The sequence below is a fragment of the Haliotis rubra genome, unplaced genomic scaffold (assembly GCF_003918875.1).
Source record: "Haliotis rubra isolate DU_JTF1 unplaced genomic scaffold, ASM391887v1 Scf987, whole genome shotgun sequence".
NCBI classification, from domain to species: domain Eukaryota; kingdom Metazoa; phylum Mollusca; class Gastropoda; order Lepetellida; family Haliotidae; genus Haliotis; species Haliotis rubra.
In genome coordinates this window covers 321,352-344,260 of record NW_025767731.1, presented here as the reverse complement: position 1 = coordinate 344,260, position 22,909 = coordinate 321,352, and the positions used below count along the sequence as shown (strand labels likewise).

Here is a 22,909-nt window from a genome sequence, read left to right as displayed (position 1 = left end):
GTTTGCACACGGGTGAACGCTTTAAAGAACGATTAAATATTTTGAATGCACTTGCCAAGAATATAAACATGAATTCACGAAGACTAGAATGAAAGTATCAATGCAGGTAGGAGAGTAGCCTGTAAGCAGATCACGGAACACCACTGAGGACAAAGAGAAGGATTTTGTTGACAGCGTCGCCATCAATACCATCCTGCCAGAACACGTCAGTTTTGTCCCCTCCCCATGATATGTCAGTTGGTTTCAGCTGTCCGGTTGGATTACACTCTGGAGTGTTGGCATGCCAGAAGCCAGACCGTGTCAACCCAACTGCTCCGGATGAGTGGTCCACGTCTAGGGTACTGAAGGGCGTGGCGCTCACAAGACATTCTGCTGGAAGCTGCACCCAGTCTGGGTTAGGAAAACTGGAGGAAAAAGTCATCTTATAGTCGTCTACTTCCGGCCCAACAAGAAAGTCACGGTAGAACCGTTGTGCGATTATATTAAAGATGTCAATGCCGGGTGTCCAAAGTTCAGCAACAAGGTAGTGTAATCTACTACTAGTTATGTAATGTATATTGTCATTGCCCAGCCAATGGTCACCTGACAGACTGCCGAAACCTGTTTTGTACTCTTCCCACGTTCTGGTGAAGTTCTCTGTTCCTGAAGTCTGGGTCATGAGTAGCGTCCTTCCCCCATAAGTCATGTCACAGTGGACCTTGATCGGCTCAGGGGCACTGTTCGGGTTGCAAAGGAAGCTACCGTTTTGGTTGACATAGTAACTGTAGAGATTCCCCTCAGTGCAGTCTGCAAAATACAAAGTGAATGGTGTTAGTATACTTAAAATACTGCTCCACCTGTCATTGCTACTACTACTACTGTTTTCACAGCGCATAAGGCAGCGGAACACAGTCCTCAGTTTGACTTGACCCTAGACGTACCTTGCATGAGTCTTTCGCAATAGTCACCAACGTAGCCACCGTAACAGATGCAGGTGCTGCTTGAAACGTCATAGTCTCCTCCGTGAAAACAAGGGTTGTTCATCTGTGAATGACATAATACGCCGCCTAAGAATTACTTTGCGATCTATGGACGTGCAAACACATTAAACTATTGACAGCAACGTACCCAGGAGTAAGTTAAATCTATGATGCAATGGACATCCTTGGCTTTGACATCATGTATCCGTCAAAGGAGTGAGTGAGGTAGCTGTAGGGCTTAAGGAATTAAAATGTCTCTTTTTTTCCTACACGTGAGCGAGTGAGTGAGTGAGTTTAGTTTAACGCTGCACTATTCTAGGTATATGGCGGCCGTCTGTAAATAATCGACTCTGGACCAGACAATCCAGTGACCAACAGCATGAACATCGATCTACGCAATTGGGAACCGATGACATGTTTCAGCCAAGTCAGTGTACCTGACAGCCGACCCGTTAGTCGCCTCTTATGACAAGCATGGGTTACTGAAGATCAATTCTAACCCGGATCTTCAAGGGTCAACCGTGAAAGAAAGCCTCAGTGGTGTAGTGGTTAGAGCGTCCGCCAGGAGAGCGTAAGGTCACGGGTTCGTACTTGTTGGTCCCTGCCTGGCGATCGGCATTAATTGGTACAGCAAGGACTGGTCGGCTCGGAGTCACTATAATGTATCTGAGTGGGGTATTCATGCTTAGCTGCGGCATGGTATCTTAGTGGGCTAGCACTATAAAACCAGCTTCAGTCTGGGCTAGTACAAGCAGCCGCACATACACATACACGCATGCACGTCGTCATATGAGCGAAATATTCTCAAGCACGACGTTAAACCCAATTTCACCTCACCTCACCTCAACCGTGAAAGGAGTGAGTGAGTGAGTTTGGTTTACGCCGCTTTAAGCAATATTTCAGCAATATCACGGCGGGGAACACAGGAAAAGGGCTTCACACATTATGCCCATGTGGGGAATCAAACCCGGTTCTTCAGTGTGACGAGCGAATGCCTTAACCCGTACCCCACCGCCCCATCGTAAAAGGAAAGGAAATCCAAGCGTATATTTTTGCAAATGGGATGTGTGGTATGTGGCACTCTCTTGTTTGTGATAGTGTTCAGAATTAGAGACACGCATGTGAGGCAAGAAAGACTCTTTCTTTCATAAAACAAAACAAACTGTTCCACAGTTTTTCAGGCAAGCAAACAAAGGCACTGATGACAAAGGACCCACCATGGATCATGGAATTTGACAATTATTGAATCCTCTGGTGTATGCTGAGCCTAGAAACCTGAATTTGTTCATTATTTATGAAACCCATGAACTTATTGATGTCATTGCATTCCTCGTACCTTTTGACATAAATGGTAATGATATGCGCCGTTTTTGGGCATGACATTGCCATGATATTGGGCATCGCAAATTTGGTGACTAACATTTTGAGAGTAAACGGTTTTGCTGCTAGAACTTCTGGCATTGCAACTTTGGTATGGGCAATACCGGTGATGCCGATATTGCAAGTTTGGTGACATTGCCAATATTGGGCATGGAGTTGTCGCCAGGATTGGGCGACATTGCCTTGATATTGGGCATGGCAAATTTGGTGACATTGCCATGATATTGGGCATTGCATGGGCATTGCGGAATTTTTGGCAAATCATTGCCATGATGGCAAATTGGGCATGGCAAAAATTTGGCGCAGTCCATGATATTGGGCATGGCATGCCTTATTGCCTTGATATTGGTGACAAACTTGTTGGAAGTGGAGTATACGGTTTTGCGCTAGAACTTCTGGCAGTATGGGCAATACCGAATGCCGTAGAGCTGTGGAGTTGTCACATTCTCTGAAATGTTCTTGGTCGGTTCGACTAGGCGGCGCAGTCTCCATGTAAAGGTGAGGTGAGGTGAAATTGGGTTTAACGTCGTGCTTGACAATATTTCGCTCATATGACGACGTACATGTGTGTGTATGTGTATGTGCGGCTGCTTGTACTAGCCCAGACTTAAGCTGGTTTTATAGTGCTAGCCCACTGAGATACCATGCCGCAGTGAAGCATGAATACCCCACTCAGACACATTATAGTGACTCCGAGCCGACCAGTCCGTGTTGTACCCATTAATGCCGATCGCCAGGCAGGGACCAACAAGTACCATATTTTAACGTCTTTTGATATGACGCGGCCGGGTCCATGTAAAGGAGGCCAGGGTCCTGAGATGAAGATGTAGACGGTTGGTAGGAAGCCACATATATTGAAAGATATTTCAAACAGATCTAAAACAAGTGTAGAAATGAGCACAGTTCACATACCCCCGCTTCCCACGTTGGGACATGTAAATGACTGATATTGACATATATAACGTGACAAGGATCAGCAGCTCACAACACTTTATCCGGAGATATGCTCCGGACAAGGTTTCGGGACGGAAAGATGGAAGGACGGACAGAATGAACGCTAAATACCCCGTTACTTCGTACGCGGTGGTATATTTACTGGCTTATAGTTGAATGGAGACAAAATAAAGTAGATACTATTATATCGATATAACATATTTTTTGAATATTTTACAGTTTCATTTGCCGACCTGTGGACGATGACCACACAATCACAACGTTTATTGTAATACACGATAAAGGTTATAATCACGTGTTTGTGTTCTAGTAGTGTTGACGTCAGTGTCTTAGTGTCTGTGATTATTTAAGTACACTCATAAAAAAAACAACAACAACAAAAGCGCACAGGCTGAAAGTAAAGAAATGGAATAAACGTATTTATGTGTACGTAAGTTGATTAAGCTTGAACATAGATGAAGGAACGTATGTATTGTTGTCATTGTCAGCATTAATTCAGTTCACTCACTGCACATGTGTGGACACAAGGGAGCGTTCAAGTCAGTGCCTGATCACACCACCCCTTGGAGCCTTCACTGTACGACACCTCCTTGGAAGGGATTGCACAAGTCGTCTGCAAGTGTCTGAGGACGATGGTGACTTTACGGAGAGGCGTCGATCAAGTTCGTCCTATAGATGTTCCATTTGGAAGGCCAGGGAAGGACATTGACGTTTGCATTGGCGAGATAGGCACCTGTTACACGAGCTGTGTGCGGTCGAGGTTGTCGTGTTGAAACAGCTCCCTCTGGCGGCTAAAAAGTGGGAGGAGGCGAGGTCGCAGGATTTGGTCGATGTAGCTATTTGCTGTAAGATTGCCTTGAACCACCACTAGATCATCTACCCGTGTAGGACATGTCCCCCCATCACACCCACCCACCATGACGTTTTCTCCACCAAATCTGTCCACCTGTCGAACGCAGTTCGGCGCAAAATGTTCGTGTTAACGTCGATAGACACGTTGTCTCCCATCAAGTAGTTGCAGGAGGAAACGCGATTCATCGCTGAACCAAAAGCATTCCATGCGTTACCCAGGTTCCATGCCTGTACCCTGTAGCACCACTGGACACGTCGTTGTCGGTGTAGTCGTGTCAGGACAGGTGCAACTTGGGTCCATATGCTCGAATTCCCACTTCTCTCAGATGATTTCTAATGGTTTGTTCGGATATTCAGAAAACCAGGCACCTGTCTTCCAGAGTTCGTTGATGTAGCAAATCGGTGACGTAGGTGAAACAACCGGATGAATTAGTCTTGAGCAGGAGTGATCACTCTTGGTCATCCATTGATGGGACGATCTTGGGTCGAATTGAAGCTGGTATATCGATGCCATAATCGAGAGATATGGGTGTTGTGGTTGTGTTCTGTAACGGCAGTCTGGAACTACCCTGCTTTCAAACGTCTAATGGCATGATTTCGGTCAGTAGCATTCAATCTTGGCATATTATATCTTCGTTTACATAATGAAATGGTGAATTTGGTTTGTATTTTGTCGATGTTTCCGACACATTGCACGTGCATTTACTGCATGCACTTTTCATGTATAGTTTTCATTTTTATGACATTTTGGGTTTGCGCTTGTGCGCAATACACAACACCTCGACACGATTCGCGGGATACAAGCATAGGTATTTCTTAATGACGATTGCTGTCAAGATATATCGAAATGAACTGCTGAAAACGCATATGCGTTTCTTTTTTGGAATAGTGTACTTCTTCAATGACCGAACAGTCACATTAATTTTACAAAATATATAGAACTGATGAATATATGCCCTTGGATATTTATGTTTCTCTGTCGTTGTAAAATTTCAAATAGTTAAATGATTGTTAATTATCGATTAAGGATGGAATATACACTGTAGGGGGTTAAATGAGTATTGACTGAAATAAAGGGGCGAGGATAATGAAATACCAGAAAATGGGGCTCAGTACACTTTTCTTGATAAGATCGTATTATCAAATACGATCAATCGTATTATCAAATGTTATTAAATACGATCAAGTAAAAGGTATCATATTATGTCGTGAGTAAAGATGTCCCGTACGTCAAACATATCATAGGGACATTTAGACTTTGACCCAGAGTGTTTGGAACGTAGAATCTGGAGGAACAGCAAATGGTCTCCAATTATGTTCTCAGATTGTTGCAGATCAACTTTACTTTCTGGAAACTTGTGGACGTGTCTCGAGGCGTCCTTACAACGGTCGGGCAATGGCAGGCAATGTGAGACAGCGTCCTCTGGGGGTCCAGCTAGACTACTTCTTAAACTAACATACTCGGTGGTAGACATAATGAAATGTGCCCCACACCATTGTATCTATTATTGAATATACACAGAATTGGCATACATATATTGACAATTTATTGATATAATTTTGAGCGAAAAATGAAAAAAACAAAAAAACATTTTACACGTCACGTTTGTGAGGCAATTAATCTTGGGAATCAAAAGAAAGTGCGGTGAAATGGGTGACGGGGTAATCAGCTGGAAAATAATCCGTTGGTGTAAAAGGCAAAGTAATGATGAAAAAACTTCAGAACTTATAACATTGCAAATGAGTGACGACGTCGTGTATTCTCGAAAAGGGTACGAAGTTGGCGATCTATAGCCTGTTTTTATATTGTATTTTCCTCTATAGTTAAAGTATTTTAGATTAAATTACTAGTTTTAAATACATATCTGTGATAGTCTAGTTGGTTTTACTGTCCTTTGTCGACAGATACTTTAAATTGAATACCTCGTTTTCATCGCTATATGGCTGTAATATTGCCGATGCTATGTTAAATTTTAACTCACTCACTCACTCACAGCATCTCTGCTGTACATCCACCACTCATATAGGTTCGCAAAAAAGATATTGCATCGAGCAATGCTAGTTACTTTCGACATTACAAAGTTAAGACAATTACCATGGAAATCTAGTGAGTAAATCTGCTCAGGTTTCTGTATTTCTCAAGCACAAACAAATGTTTCATGTGTTATAGATGCGATGCTAAAACATTTTCGAAATTAATGTAAATTTCATCATACAGGTACATCATGCGTTTCACGTATGCCATATTGATCTGATAAGTGTTTTGCACACTTTTACAAAGACTGATGTGGTTTTAAAAAATGTGATTACCATGATGTCTTGTTATTCACCAAGGCATACATGTGTCTTTGTATCACTAGTAATTAGCATTATTAAAACAAACATTGCCCGTACAATGTCAAAATAGATATTTTGATGTCAGACTGATTTTTCAATTTACATATCTACCTTAATAGAATACTGTTATTTACTGAATCCGTCTTGGACACAAAAAGCCTAATGTAGTGATGGTGTTCCCTGTCGGTATATTATTATTGGATATTTATATAGTGCACATATCCACGCACTAGTGCATGCTGAATGCGCTGGTATTTTTCCCCTAGATCATAAATAGTATAGTCTGTCAAAAATAAAAGCAAATATCATTTACACAGTTTATTATATATTGAAAAACCATTACTATGAAATGCTGGGTTCCCAGAAGGCAACGTTTGTGTGAAAGTTTGGGATAAGGAATTCGGGGCCAATTATGCCTTACCTTCATTATGGTATCCCACACGCGCCAGCATGGCTGCTGTGATTAGGAGAGTCAAAATTAGGGATTGAGGGCTACCTAAGATTGCAGGGTATATGAATGAGATTATATCGTTCAACAAGGTCAAATATCCTATGTTTCCACTGACTTGTGTTCGGAAGGATATTCATCATGCATTGAATTACAAACTGAAAATAGTATCTTGGCACTATGATGATATAGTTTTTGGTTGAGGTTTGAACATGCATGTGAGTGTTTCAAAGAAGGTGAGGTGAGGTGAAATGGGGTTTAACGTCATACTTGAGAATATTTCACTCATATTACGACGTGCATGCGTGTGTATGTGTGACTGCTTGTACTAGCCCAGACGTAGCTGGTTGTATATAGTGCTAGGTTACTGAGATACCATGCCGCAGTTAAGCATGAATACCCCACTCAGATACATTATACTTACTCCGAGCCGACCAGTCCTTGTTGTACCCACTAATGCCGAGCGCCAGGCAGGGACCAACAAGTACCATATTTTAACGTCGTTAGGTATGACGTGACCGGGGATCGAACCCGGGACCGCTCTCCAGGCGGACGCTCTAACCACTTCACCACGGAGGCAATAATATCAGTGGGAGCAATCAACGATCCGAGAAAACTGGAGGTGTTATTTATGATGACAATGTACATTTCTCCACCACACAGTTTTACCCATATGATCCACGCCTATATTGCATGAAGTTCAAATTAAGGGAATTGTTCGAAGACGTTCAACCTCATATTGATGTATATGGATGAGTTGATATCGTTTAACAAGTTAAAAAGCTATCAAGGCTGCAAGACAAGACGGATAAATTCAACTTTCTATCTGTCTTCTTTTCCGTCTATCATGAAGATATTTCAGGAGTTCATGCAATTCCATAACGTCTGCATTTCGCATCGTTTGAGGTACCATCCATCATGCTCTTTCTATAAATGTTTCACAGAGTGTCATACTGCTTTTGCTCAGAGGGAATGTATCATGCATTAAACTGAACATTATAGATAGTGTGTTTGACACTAACATATACCTTTTCTTGAAGTTTGAACGCGGACTTGATTCATGGCAAGTAATGTTCGGTATCACGTGGGTTTGCTCTGCGCATATGCGATTTGCGATCTCGTCCGAGTTGGAACCGTTTTGCAGAGGAAGGAAAATTTCTTGTGCAACACAAAAAGTATAATTACGTTGTTGTACTTTCGCGTTTGAACAAAAGTTGGTGAGTGACTCTCAGGGTCCATATGGTCCCATCGTCACATATGAGTTAGGTCCAAAGAAGTAAGGTACGGGTATCACATGTTCCCTCTGCTCGAGAGCACTCGGGTGTCGCAGGACTGGAACAGATGTAAGGCCAGGTTGTCCAGATCAGAGTCACAGTGAGGACACCTGCTTTCCTTTATGGGTGTGGCAATCAGGCGAAGCAAGCTGTAGTATTCACTTCTTTGGTTTGGGTCGTACTTGCTGAGGACCTACATATAGTGGGGAGAGTAGCAGCTGTGTACCTGCGAGAACACATTCAATTTAACGTTTTCTGTCTCAGCAAGCTGGTTTCAAATGCTTGCACTTCTTCCTCAACGAGATGTTTCCAAGAGTGTTTAGAAACTGTCAGTCCGTTGTATGCAGAGTTCAGTTGTAATGTCCACAGAGGCGTTTGACTTCTGGGATGAAACCGCTGTGGTCTGTATTGTTCAGGTGGCAGGTGAATCGAACGGGAACAACGGCTTTAGCTGTGCAAGGGCTTGGACAATTAACAATTCGGCCAGAGAGGTTTATCTTTCTCTGATGTATGGTTCGAATAACAGGAAGCATCCCAATAATTGGCAGAGCAATATCTGACCTTGTGAAAGAAGGCATTCGCTGACGCCGTTTGATACAGAATCGATGAGCTCTCACAAGTTTAAGTTCGAGATATTTTGAACGATGACAACGTGTTTCAGTGCCGTATAGGTTCCACGAGACTAAATCAGTATCACATGCTCCCTGCGCGAGACCCGTATGTAAACAAGTAAAGAGAGACAGAGACATGTGACAGCTGTGATTGGATGAAATAGTGTAAGATGTTTGTTTTTGAAAAGCACATCCAACCAGTAATTAAAACTGATCACAATTTTAAGTATTTAGTGCTGTCATTTATATCACCATCACTTATGGTTATTGTGTGTACAGATATTTTCCAGTAGGTGACATTTGGTGCGGAACTGGGGTTGATGTGTTCTGCTTCCTGTGCTCCATAAAACGAGCTGTACAAGTTAGCCCAGATATTGTGTTTTATGGTAGTTTAAAAGGCCAGAGGGTACACATTTGTACATGGAATGGCTGTTGATAGCCTGTCTATTTTTTTAACAAATTATAAAGGTTACTATAGAAGTCTATGGGAAAACATTTGGTGGTGTGTAACCTGTAGGGTTCGAGCACTTTTCAGTAATTCATACTTTACACGGTTTCCTGTGTTTATTTCAACATGGAAACAGGTTAGCATTAATGTAGAGGCAAATTTAAAGGTACTGGGAGTAAAGATAGGTCTGTTTTTGAGTGGAATGGAGATTGTTTTAGTGCCCAGAATATGAATGTTGCTTCGTTTTGTGGTCGAACAGTGGGAAAAGACTCTCACGGTGAGTCTTACCATCTAGTAGTGGTTCCCTGGCTTCTAAATTTGTTGGAACTGATGAATTTGATAACAAATTAGGTTAAACTCACCACTGCCACAACAATGTGAGTGTCTAAGTTAATCTCCTGAGGTTCAATTTGAAGTCAAATGATAAGAATATCAATAAATATGTTCACTGCTGACAGCAGAACATGTCTCAAACCCTTGTTTTAAATGCAAACAGTGTAGCATATGATCAGTTCTTTCTGTCTGTCCCATTTTGAATATGCAACGACCTAATTTTCTTTTCCTTTTTTTAAAAAAATATACCCCTTTTTTCACCCACAAAATTAATTTCTGTTTTATTAACAACTGTCTCATTGCTGTTAAGGATTTTATGATTTGACATTTAATGTAATCTCAACACTATTTTCAGCTTGTAGAATGCCTGTTGGTGAATGGGGAGGTGTATCTTTACAAATGCAGCAGAAAAAGAAGCCTTCACATCCAATGTGGTATTTCGACAAGCCGTCCCGAAGTCTGTTGGTGGCAGTGTCTAATCAAGCATACTCCCTTTGCTTCGATATGGTTTACCGCCTTGTAGAAGTTGCAGTACTTGGACATGTAGGTACATATAGTACATTTAAGTGTCCCAGTCCAGTTAAGGCACCACAATGTCTCACTACCAAATTCCCTCACTCGGTCATCCTCATCCATTAGAAATTTCTGACAGTGTCCCCTTAATTCCTCAGTGTGTAGTATTTCAGTTTCCCAGACATGATATAAGGGCTGTACATCAGTCCCAGAACCTGCTTAGATGTAAATAATAACAACTGACCCTTGTGGAATGTAATATTATGGGTCTGAATTCACATTTTATTGACATGAGAGTGTTCGATATCTTAGAATTATCTCCCCTGTTTACACAAATACATTGTGTCTTTCTCTAACCCAGTAACCCATAAATTACTGTAGAGAAGCTCTGTTTTTAGCTGATATTGCCAATTAATTGTAATTAAAAATATTCAGTTTAGGGCAGGGTAACCAATAAATTTCCAAAGTTATGGGGATTTTTTCACTTTGTTCCCTCTAAACTGGCTTATACATGACATTGGCAAGTCTAACAGCCTCAAAACAATACACAGTCAATAATTTTGAATGTCTGGAAGTATTTCAACGTCTTAAGCTTGATGAATCAGGTGTAAGTTCTTATCATGCTGTGGTCTAAAAGTGATTTCATCTGTTGAAGGGTCATTGCCTTGATCGACTAGCAGGCGGCAGGGTACTGTGGTCAGTGTTTCAGACTGCTAGGCATAATCCACCCCCTCAGTTATTACATTCTGGCAAAGTTCATCATCAGCCTTACATATGTCAGGATGTTAAAGCTGTAATGTTAAACCTCTCCCTATTTCTGGCCTGAATTCCATGATTTTTTGTCGTTCAAAATATATTTTGGATTGATATGATCAAGGCAGTCCCAGTCATGCATGGAATTAACCCATGGCCCCCTTATTTGTGAAATAAGAGTCAACTCCCATGGTATATGTATGATTTGAAACCTCTCTCTATTAAAGCAGAAGTGCATTTTGTATAGCTTTGGTAAAATAGACATGATATAACTCTTACAGCTCTGTCAGTGAAGCAAATCACTATATTCTTGTGCCATATAGATATGTTGGACAGGACAAAGTATAGAAGCTTCATGCAAGTTTATATTTTTTCTGAGAAGTTACATGTATATACAGTACATAAATCACAGATTTGCCTAGGGCAAATTTTCCTGTAAAGAGGAAAAGCAAAACAAATGTCCTCTTTGAAAACCCAGATGGAGAGACCAGCTACGAAAGGTTGGCAAAACTTCTAATGTAAGTGAACTGTTTACTCGACTGCATCACATTTAAAAGCGAGAAAGCGTCTGGCTTACTGTCACGATCTCAACACGCCTTAGGTGAAACAAGTTGACTCGTTGCCCCCTGATGTTAGACCTTCTGACTGCAAACTTCAGATAGCCCAAAGTGCGAATATCAAGACGGCTACGTCCACAGTCAATACCTTAGTTTCACTTATGAATAAGAAACGCTGTGTGTCCACTGAACTGTATCAGGTCATAGTATGCACTCCCAATGACGCTCTGGCAATGTTATCCCATGCCAACCGAGAATTGTTTGTGAGGAGAAAAGAACTAATAAAGCCACGCCTACTGTTTGTTACCAGGAGTTCCAAGAAGATCGAAGCAGCAAATCACAGATACAGAGACGTCGAGAAAAGAAGGATGAGACCTCCAGCAGGCCCCAGCACAAGCACGGGGCCAGGTAGCTCAGTATCAGTCTATGTAATTTTATCCTGTGCATATGATAGGTGACAAAGCATATTTCACTGCTGGCGGCATAGCTTGGCTGATATAAAGTCAAATAAAAACAATTTGAATCTAAAAGGACATTGAGTTTATATTTACTCAAGTTACAGAACCAAGCCAAACTGCACACTACTCAACCCATGGGAAGAAGCTAAGGACAGACTTTATGGATGAACAATTTCTTTATTCGGATGATACGACGTTTCGATATTGATTTTTGTATAGTTGCTTGACAACGCAGACACAACTATAGTTGTGAGACTTAAGAAAAATAGATTTCTATAGAATCATTCTAAAATCTCGAAAACTTCAGTGAGTTCATTGAGTACCAACATTTTGAGAGGGAAAACTTGCAGACAGTCTTAAATGTGTTCAAACAACATTTGTACACTTGACTGGACCAATGTATATTACTCAGTAAATGTTTATGAAAACAGTAGGAAGTATCGTCGGTTTAGATGGAATAGTCACATATTTCAGTTTACCTACATTCGAGATGGTTTGGTATGGGTCCCAAGGATATTTACAAATCCATTAAAGCCATTCATTGGAAACAGAAGGTTTTGAATGTCTTGGCAATAGCGATGTTATAACAAGGATAATGTGAAATTTGATTGCACTTTCTCAGTCAAAGCTCCAATAAAAGTGTGTGCATTGCCTGGTTTCAAAATTGATACAGAGAAATCTTGTGTTGAGCCATCTACATATCTAACATGTATTGTGTTCGTTATTGAAACACTCACATGTATAAAGGTAGACATCTGTCGCCTCATTAACGTCGCACCTATCAATACCCTGATGCAATGACATGTTGTCAAGGTTGTTACAATACAGAAAGGTCCCTTAGAATAATCGATTTAGTTTTCTCTTTTTCAAGATAAAACATTTCACATTTACCACGCACAAACGATTATGGTTCGTACAATCAATACAGTTCTGAAATGCTGAGCGTTTTATCGAACAGAGAACATGTAAATCTCGGAATCTGTCCAAGAAGTGTAATTAAGCTCTGGTGTATCGATATTATGATGCACAATTGCAGACAATGTCCATGATCTGATTTCCCAACCTGAACGAGAAATAAATGTCACACGGTATCTGTTTCATGTTAACATCAACGCATAAGGATTAAGAGTCACGTTAGAGATGACTTATCTATTCTATAATATACTGAGTCAAAAGAAACTTCACAAAATGTAATTTGAAAAATATTGAATACTTTTTCTCTGATAATACATCTTTGTATCCGAAATGGGATCCCTATCTTTCGACTCTAGAAAAACGTTAGCAAAACCAACTCAAACCCATCCATTCGTCGTGCAAATGACGTTAGTGCCAAATCAGGTTTTGCACGTGCCGTCGATAACGTGATCTTCGCATCGAAGTTTTCTTCATATGCACGTGTTTGCATTAGCCTCAAGAATTGAAAAAACACTTTTAAACCACAGTTCTAACGGTACTTGAAATGCCGCGATTGTCAAATGTGCAACGTGAACGTGCCGTTAGAATGTTGCAAGCGGAATATCAGTTATTGACGTCGCAAGGGCAATGGGATGCAGCCGTCGTACTGTGTATGACTTGCGAGGTCGTCTACAACAAGCTGGCACCACTTCTCATCGCCCAAGGTCGGGTCATCCACGTGTGACGTCACGAACAGAAGACCGTCAAATCGTCCTACGTCACCTACGTGACAGATTTCTGCCGGCTACACGAACCAGGGCTGAGATGTTTAGAGGTCGACTGTCCTCACTGACCATTCGAAATTGGTTGCGGGCTGACAATATCCATTCTCGACGTCCATATTGTGACTTGACATTCTGTATACCCAGATTTTGGAACGCCGGTGTAGCCTAATGGAACTGATTATGGCACTGTCAGTGTATCGAGTACATCACACATATCTCAGCAATGAAATAATAACAATTAAACCATCTTACCATCTCTTGTTCTTTTATAGTGCCCTGAAGAAAGAATGTGAAGTTTCTTTTTTGACTCAGTATATGATAAGAGCGGTGACATCAACTTTCTAAAATTAAACTAGCCTCTTTTTGTCGAATTATACTACAACAGCCTTCGGTGTTTCACGTTTCACAACCCGTGAAGGTCCCGGGTTAGAATTGGTCTTCAGTAACTTGTCGTAAAAGGCGACTATGCTTGTCGTAAGAGGCGACTAACGGGATCGGGTGGTCAGGCTCGCTGACTTGGTTGACACATGTCATCGGTTCCCAATTGCGCAGATCGATGCTCATGCTGTTGATCACTGGATTGTCTGGTCCAGCCTCGATTATTTACAGACCGCCGCCATATAGCAGGAATATTGCTGAGTGCGGCGTAAAACTAAACTCACTCACTCACTCACTCACTCTAAAATTAAACTAGCCTCTACTACAACAGCCTTCGGTGTTTCACGTTTCACAACTTCGAGGGACAATCGAGCATGCTCCTCCCACGATATTTTCAGAGGGTGATCAACTACACCTACTGGTAAGGCGTGAGATCAAGATTCACCACAACAGTGAAGGTCTTTAAAGGTATACATTTGGAGGACATGTCTCCCTTGAACCAAAGATGATTTATGAAACTGTATACAAGCTGATGTGTACTAATTGGATGGTGTGCTTAGGGGTGCGTTGGATTGGCTTCCCTGTTGTCCGCTGATGTGGTTTTCAAAAGCTTTACTATGTAATGTTCCTCCTACTGGACGAATTTTTCCTTTTTTCCGATCGTGAATTAATGTCTAGCGTATTAGCGTATTAATTGTTTAATTTCCTACATTTTGTACCTTTGAACATTCGGAAAAGCCTTACACAACGATGTTTGTCCGTTCGTGTTAATCTCTCTGATTTAAACTAAGTACTGAAATCTGTGATGTGGTGTTTGGTATGGAATCATCGAAGGTATATTTTGGCATTGCCGTAATGACACGTTGTTTGTTCTAATAAAACCAAGCAAATATACCATGTAAAACATTTATGATGACCTCAAGGAGTCTACCTGGATAAATTGGAATCATCAAAGCACAACCGCTTCTTCAAGACACCTTTGAACACTAGATAAACAGTAAACACGCTCAAAATGCCTTTCCATGCTTCCAGGAAGTGTTTGAACACTGTGCTAACCCGTTTAAGAGACTTATTGCTGACCAGCTTGTTGTCAGTAGGAATAATAACAACAGCAGCTGGTATGACAACGAGTCTTGTGCTGCACGTACAGCAGCGAGACGATCACTTCGTGAATTACGTAACTCTAACAGTTAAATCAACAGACATAAAATATTGTGACTCACTGAAGTCATATAAAGAACTGTGCAAACAGAAATCAGTGAATGTGGTTAAACATTTTGTACAAACTTTAAAACAGTGCCTTAATCTCCAAAGACAGTAAATTGTTTTGGTCATATTTCAATTCTCTTAAATTTCATGTAATAATTTTTCACCCTGAGGTTGGACTCAACATTTCTATTTCTATTAGACTGTAATTTACTGTCTTTGGAGATTCAGGCACTGTTTAAAGTTAGGTATAAAGTTAGTTTATTGTACTTAATGAGACCTTCAAACCAGCGTTGCTAATCTATATCTATACACCTCTGCTTGAAAGATGATATGAACCGATTTTTTGAAGGTCTCACTAAGCATAATAAACTAACTGAATCCTGATTTCTCCACACTTCACCAAATCCATAATCAAACAATAATGTTTTAACCTTTAATGCCCAACAACTCAAGCCCTTATTTGCAAGGGACAACTGGTAACAATAAACATTTTTTAAGAATAACATGATCTTCTTGATACAATAGCCTTATCTAAAACTTTATAATCTTCACATAATAGTTAACTTCAATTGAATGCCGTCCTAACTCACCTCGTGCCACAATATTTGGTACAGATATATGTAAACATTACACCTTCTTACAGCAACGATCGTGAACTCTTTCCACATCAGGTGATGGGTGGCCATTGATCACAATAACTTGATAACTTATCTAATCTCTTTTGGAGACCTTTAACTTTACTGTACATTATTACTATATCATCTGCGAACAGAAGCATAAACAATTGCAGCATACCAATATTAATAGACCATTAATAATCCCCTCCCAGATGCTCAACTATGTCGTTGATGAAAAATGGAAAGAGAAAGGGAGACAACGTGCAACCTTGACGAACTCTAAAGATGCAATCTTGAACTGGATACAACCATTCCCAACAAAAACATAGGATTTTACCTTTTCATATAAGTTTATAAATGCGACCCTTAATGTAAAGTCTACCTTTATGCCAAGACAAGTATGTATTTATTACACTAATAACTTTGTACCGTTCTATAAAACACGAGGCAAACTTTGAAGTTTATCTGTCGTGTATACCTGTGAAAGTTTATGATGTTGCCCTTTCATCTCCCCGCTGCTCTAGTCATAAGTTATTAATAGAAGAAGGTAGGAAAATAGGTTTAAATAGAGAAGAAAGGTTATGGCCTTTGTGTGTAGTTAGGAACATAGAGTATCACTTTTATTTAGTGTGTCCATTTTATTATGGCCTTAGACGCTGTATCATTCCTGCATATTACTATACATTCCCTTTACAAAGAAAGGTTCAACAACTCATTGCATCTAAAAATACCCATGTATAATCACTGCTTGCAAAGTATGAAGTCCTAGGATTTAAATTACATCACGATTTCTACAGTCACATGTATGTTGTATATTTGAGGCGCTTCATTATGCCAATTTTGTTCCTTGTCAAAGGTCAACAGTGCGACAAACACTGCAAGGTCAATATAGGTGTCGCCTTGTCGCATTGTATCACCCGTCTTCCGACAAATGTCGCATCGTCACCTTCCTCCATTAATGATACCCGTGATAATACGTGAATTAATAAACTGTCTATAAATCGTTTTACCCCGACTCCAGTCGTGTCTATTTCTAACCCCAAGCTCTAAGATGAAATAATTTACATTGCTGTTCTCAAAGATGCTCAATTTGCCGCGCGGTGGAGAGTCCATCCTGCGTGACAGAAATCAAGGATCTTGGGTAAAATTCTCTGTACCATATATACACAATGAATAATGTATCGCAACACTTCATATTAACAATATGTTGCCATTAACCACAGAAAAGGAACTTAACCAAACCTCAGTTCAACTTACTGGATACATTAACCGTCAGGGAATGGCAGATCTAAACGCATTTTGTGTTTCTCTTCACTGTGGTTCTAGGACATTTTTAGGATCCCAATGCTCACGAAATCCCATAACTAACAATAACAGGGCACAATGACAATATCTGATGAAACTTCCACAAAATGAAATAACATCGCTGACCCTACTTCTCATTGACTATATTAGACGTTGAGTTTGACGTTGAAGTTTTCCGTCCCATTCTTCATGGGCAACCTCTCCCAATGCGGCACGATTTGTACTGGACTATCTCTCTTGTGTATTCTGCCACCCATAATGTCCCAAATTGTTGAACATTAAGCTTAGATGCAACCAAAAAAATGAAAAAAAGAAACATAATTAAAACACAATTATCATTTGTTCATGACATATAATATACATATACAAATAAACAAAATTATAAGCGTACAATCGCAAATCAAAAGTGCAATATTTTGTACTTGGGTTTACGTCCCTCTAAACGAAGCACCCGGGATATCGAACGCAGTAAGAGCGGGTGTGCGTGCACTTAAGAGTGTAACGAAGTCTTTCATTGGCTGGTTCATATGCCAATACACTCAGGGCTTTTTGTGTGGGTTTTGTAAATACATGCTCATTTTTTGTGTATAACGTTTTGCAATGAACAGACATCATAACATGTCATGTGTACAAGTATCACACCTGCCCGTCTGTGTAATTACATAATATGACAGAGACAGAACTCAGGCGCACGAGGCATAAATCAATGCGTTTTGTTTATGGCGTATAGCCAGATAGGTGTTAAGTTCGAATTGCATGTGGTCAGTGATCGAAGTTGTGTATTGCATATTGTCATTAGCAGACAGGCAGGCAGACACATATGTGTCAATAAAACAGACATTGAGTTTTGTCTGTGACAGAGGCATATCTATATCACAGTTAGAAATTCTGACAATGCTAAATAATGACGTTGCTTTTAAGTATCGAGCTTAGAAAGTGACTCGGTAAGAAGAACGTGTGGTGAAATGGTCAAATGAAATTATATAAACAGTTGAATCGGTAATCTACTGTCATAACATATAAAAAGCTCGCGGCTGTGAAATATCAACAAAAGTAAATACATTAGAAAAATAGCTCACATCAAAGCCTACTCCGAGTACGAAGGTTTTCCGTCTTGAAATGTCGAACGCCTCACTGGTTGACACATAGCTGCGTAGATCTAGATCCTTAACAAGGTTCTTTTATGTAACGAGTAGATTATTTACTAATTGTTGTTTGTGTACACAACAAAGATTAGACTACTCCTGCTCACGACCTTATAACCCGGGCATCCCGCCTCAAGCTGCGCGAACCTATTCACTGTGCATGCGCTATGAGCGCAGAACAGCACAGCTGTTGAAACCACTTTTCACCCCAGCTGGGGTGATTTTAGTGAATCGTTTGAACTCCGATTTCGCGTGTGTGTGTTTCATCGCGTTAGGTTTTAACTTTATTAGTTGAATTTGCATTTTTGATAATTTGTTACTGTAAGTCCATGGAGAAAGGTATCAGAATCTGCAAAGTTGTGTTTTGCGTTGCATGTAAACTTTAAGTTATGTTTTTGCGATAATTGCACTTAAAACATCCAACGTCACGAAGATTCGTTTCAGGTAAAGTGTGGAGTAGAATGTAAAGCATCAAATGGCGAGTTAAATGGGGCCTGGATTACAAGCACCTCTTTCAAAACATCTTAGAACATGTTTTATGTAAAGAGTCAACTACTTATACCTCTATAGCGTATAAGTGAGTGAGTGAGTGAGTTAATATTTAACGTCACATCGGCAATATTTCAGCCATATCGTGACGAGAAAAATTGAATTTATATCAACATTAATATCAATAAATTTAGAACATAAAGAATCTGTCATCGAAGGACAGTAAATCTACTAGAGGATCACAGCTCTTAATTTAAAACTAGCACGCTCTCATAAAAAGATATCACTATAAACAACAATACAATATAAACACGGGCTGTAGATCACCAGCAACTGAATCTATAGCGTATAAAGGAGCGTCACATCCGCGAAAAAACCCAAAAACATTGTGAGCCACCAATCTGCATTAATCAAGAAGCTGGTTGGGTCACCCAAAATTCAAAAGGCGCCGTTATGCACTGTGAAGACTTGCGTCCCAGAAACCTATTGGTTCGAATTCCGGGTCACCCCGATTATACTTTGTTTGGTCAGCACCATACAATTGCCATTAGTGGAAAAGGCCCGGGACCTGAATATTCAAGGCCTCAGTAAAGCTTTCGAAAAGCTTTGTTGCAGACATGTGGATGACATTTTCAAATTGGAGAACGATGCAATTCCCCATTTTGAATTTTGATTTTTTTTCAGGTCAACAATTGATAACCGTTTGCTTATGTTTATGAAGAGTGTCACCGTTAGGGCAGAAAACACTCACCATTTCAAAAACACTGGGTATAACCAATATCTGATTGTGATTCATGTATGCGTGCTCATTGTAGCCGAAATCATACAATAGCCTCTGCTCTTGGCAGAGATATCTTGAGGATGTGGAAAAAGCTATTATGCAGGCTTTCATCCCAAATTAAGCAGGCCGTGATATAACTGGAATACTATTTAAAGTGGCGTTAAAAAATACTCACACACTCACTAACTCATTAAAGGAACTGTATTTTGTAAAGTGTTTGAGAACAACTTACGTCATTATAGTGTTTGAAGTGTCCCTCACACACGCCGGCCTTCAGGTATACACTGTGCAGATAGCAGAGTCGTGGCGCTGTTGTGGTTACCGAAAACGATTTACACCAGTCGTGTCCGGCACATGCCACAGCACATTCAGTCTGCGTCAGCACCGTCACTGACGTTGATGTGGTAATGTCGTCACATGTCGTAATTCTTGTGAACTCTTTTGTCACAACTTCTGCAGAGCCTCCAACGAAGGTTGCGGAGAGGAGAAGGATAGTTGATAATAATGTCTTCAGTGACATATTGAGTGTCACATCGTACACATTTCTATAGGCTAAACTTGCCGCAGTTTACAACCTTCAAACTGAAATACAAACACGAACGTCTTTACATGAAGACATTCCTCGTTTAATGGCGGCCTAGGCTTATCGCATAGGGACGCGACGGCCAACATGCAGCGTTCCATTGATTATTTTGATGGCATGGGCGGGTTGCTGATAGAGGCGAAAGAAACACCTGAGTACATAAAAAGTGTTAATGAATTACTTAACATTTATGAGAGAAACCTCACATCCAGATCGTTATAACACTGCATAAAAATTAACTCGCACTCAGATAGCCGTTCATCTACACGTGTAAGACAGATACATTACTCTCAGATAGTCGTTCATGTACACGTGTAGGACAGATACCTTACTCTCAGATAGTCGTTCATCTACACGTGTAAGACAGATACCTTACTCTCAGATAGTCGTTCATCTACATGTGTAAGACAGATACCTTACACTCAGATAGTCGTTCATCTACACGTGTAAGACAGATACATTACTCTCAGATAGTCGTGGGGCGGTGGAGTAGCCTAATGGTTAAAGCGTTGGCTCGTCACGCCGAAGACCCGGGTTCGAATCCCCACATGGGTACAATGTGTGAAGCCCATTTCTGGTGTCCCCCGCCGTGATGTTGCTGAAATATTGCTAAACGCGGCGTAAAACCAAACTCAGTCAGTCAGTCAGGTAGTCGTTCATCTACACGTGTAAGACAGATACCTTACACTCAGATAGCCGTTCATCTACACGTGTAAGAGAGATACCTTACACTCAGATAGCCGTTCATCTACACGCGTAAGACAGATACCTTACACTCAGATAGCCGTTCATCTACACGTGTAAGACAGATGCCTTACACTCAGATAGCCGTTCATCTACACGTGTAAGACAGATACCTTACACTCAGATAGCCGTTCATCTACACGTGTAAGACATATACCTTACACTCAGATAGCCGTTCATCTACACGTGTAAGGCAGATACCTTACTCTCAGATAGCCGTTCATCTACACGCGTAAGACAGATACCTCACACTCAGATAGTCATTCATCTACACGTGTAAGACAGATACCTTACACTCAGATAGCCGTTCATCTACACGTGTAAGAGAGATACCTTACACTCAGATAGTCGTTCATCTACACGTGTAAGAGAGATACCTTACACTCAGATAGTCGTTCATCTACACGTGTACAGTTCATTTTATTATTCTAAAAATGAACGACTAGTGAATGTTGTTTGCGGGTTTTTGCTTTGTTCTCTCTGACCATTCCATCAGTCCCGGATTTTGTATGTGATACTTAACCCTCAGTGTTTGCTCATCATTGTCGTGCATGTTAATGTATATTTCCAGTATACGTTACAGGCACATTATATTTCTTTCTGTCACAAACACATAAATCAACAAAAACGCTGGGTAACTACCACTAGTCGAACGTTGTTTTGTTTTTTTGATGTAAAATCCTTGTTCCTGTTTATTCCTTATCTAGTCATCACACTGCGATGATGTCACAACTCGAAGTATTTACGTGGGTCCCTTAGACTTCGGCACGACTGTGTTTGACTGTATTCTATTCACGTTTACATAACTGTGTAATGAACGAAACAACACAGACACTTTTAATTAGGAACCTGCCAGAAACACGAAATAGCTGCAACTTTATTGCCCATGGCGTAATTTGGGAAAATATCGATGTTTTGATGGCTGTGATTGAAGTAAAACTCAAGCAACCATAGGGTGTATATATCGATCACCTAGGTTAGTATTTTCATTATCTACGAAGACTCCAGAAACCGTTTGTGTAATGTAAATGATGTCTAATCACAAATATTCGATTCTGCCATTCCATCCCTTCTTTCATAATTGTGTTTTGAACATTTCACTGAGAGGGTGTTTTCCGGCTTTCATAAAGCGCAGAGGCAAATGAAATAGCCCACCAGCTTTCAAAACTCAAATATCCAGATCATAGCTCTGAGTTACGTGGGCGGTGGGGTAGTCTAGTGGTCAAAGCGTTGGCTCGTCACGCCGAAGACCCGGGTTCGAATCCCCACATGGGTACAATGACTGAAGCCCATTTCTGGTGTCCCCCGCCGTGATATTGCTGGAATATTGCTAAAAGCGGCGTAAAACCAAACTCAGTCAGTCAGTCAGTCTGAGTTACGTTATCAGCCAAGAGCCATTAATCTAACTATAGTGTTCGTGTAAAAGGTAGGGGGTGGATGGATTGGCGGTGTGTGGTCGTTTGGAAGCTTGAAATAGAGTCAGATAGCCATTGGTGAGTTGCCCTTCAAACTGGTTGTCATCACGCTGAATACTTGGGTATTATCAAAAGAGACCACTCACTCATCTGCAACGATCAATAAGATATGTCACTCACAGCCGCCCACAAGGGTATGGTATTTGTGCATTGCGTATTAGAAAGTTTGTAAATTTGTTCTAGTGTGCTATGTAAACGTATAATCCTGACTTAAGCCTGTTTGACCATAACAAAGATAGAACAGGTTGCCAAGCTGTGAATAGTAAAGACATTAAGTCAAAATATTCCAGGTAATTTCAACACAAAGGGGCGTTGACTGCGGGAAGAGCAAGACGCCTCTGGGTATTGAGCTGATGCTCAGAACAGTTGTTATGCCTTTCATTAGATGACAAGGAACGTTGTTCCTGCAAGATCCCGATTCTTCACATTCGTCTAAGTGAAGCGTTATCTGTGAAAGAAGCCGAAGGGTAAAGATGCTAAATAAGAAATCTCCATATGGGTTTCCAGATATAACTGAAGTGTACATACAGAATACTCCAGAAGGGGGTGGTCCACATCTGGGGTCCTGAAGGGCGTGGAGCTAACAAGACATTCTGCCCGAAGCTGCACAGTGTATGTGAAGAGATG

The 22,909-nt window shown here is 40.7% G+C and overlaps 1 protein-coding gene across 1 annotated transcript; it reads right to left on the bottom strand.

The window, feature by feature from the left end:
* Positions 1-130: 130 nt before the first annotated feature.
* Positions 131-20,075, bottom strand: LOC124265604 (fibrinogen-like protein 1). Its single transcript, XM_046700388.1, has 3 exons — positions 19,713-20,075; positions 921-1,023; positions 131-786 (listed from the first exon to the last, which is right to left on the bottom strand). Exons 1-3 carry the CDS (start codon positions 19,998-20,000, stop codon positions 131-133), a joined length of 1,047 nt encoding a protein of 348 aa, XP_046556344.1. The 5' UTR covers positions 20,001-20,075.
* Positions 20,076-22,909: the final 2,834 nt, after the last annotated feature.

What these genes read in the sequence shown, in the direction of transcription:
- LOC124265604 (XM_046700388.1), bottom strand. Translation starts at nt 20,000, where the DNA reads ATGTCACTGAAGACATTATTATCAACTATCCTTCTCCTCTCCGCAACC. An exon ending in ACTTCAAACACTATAATGAC is followed by an intron (nt 1,024 to 19,712) that starts GTAAGTTGTTCT and finishes TGTCATTCACAG; the next exon opens with ATGAACAACCCTTGTTTTCA. An exon ending in TTGCGAAAGACTCATGCAAG is followed by an intron (nt 787 to 920) that starts GTACGTCTAGGG and finishes TGTATTTTGCAG; the next exon opens with ACTGCACTGAGGGGAATCTC.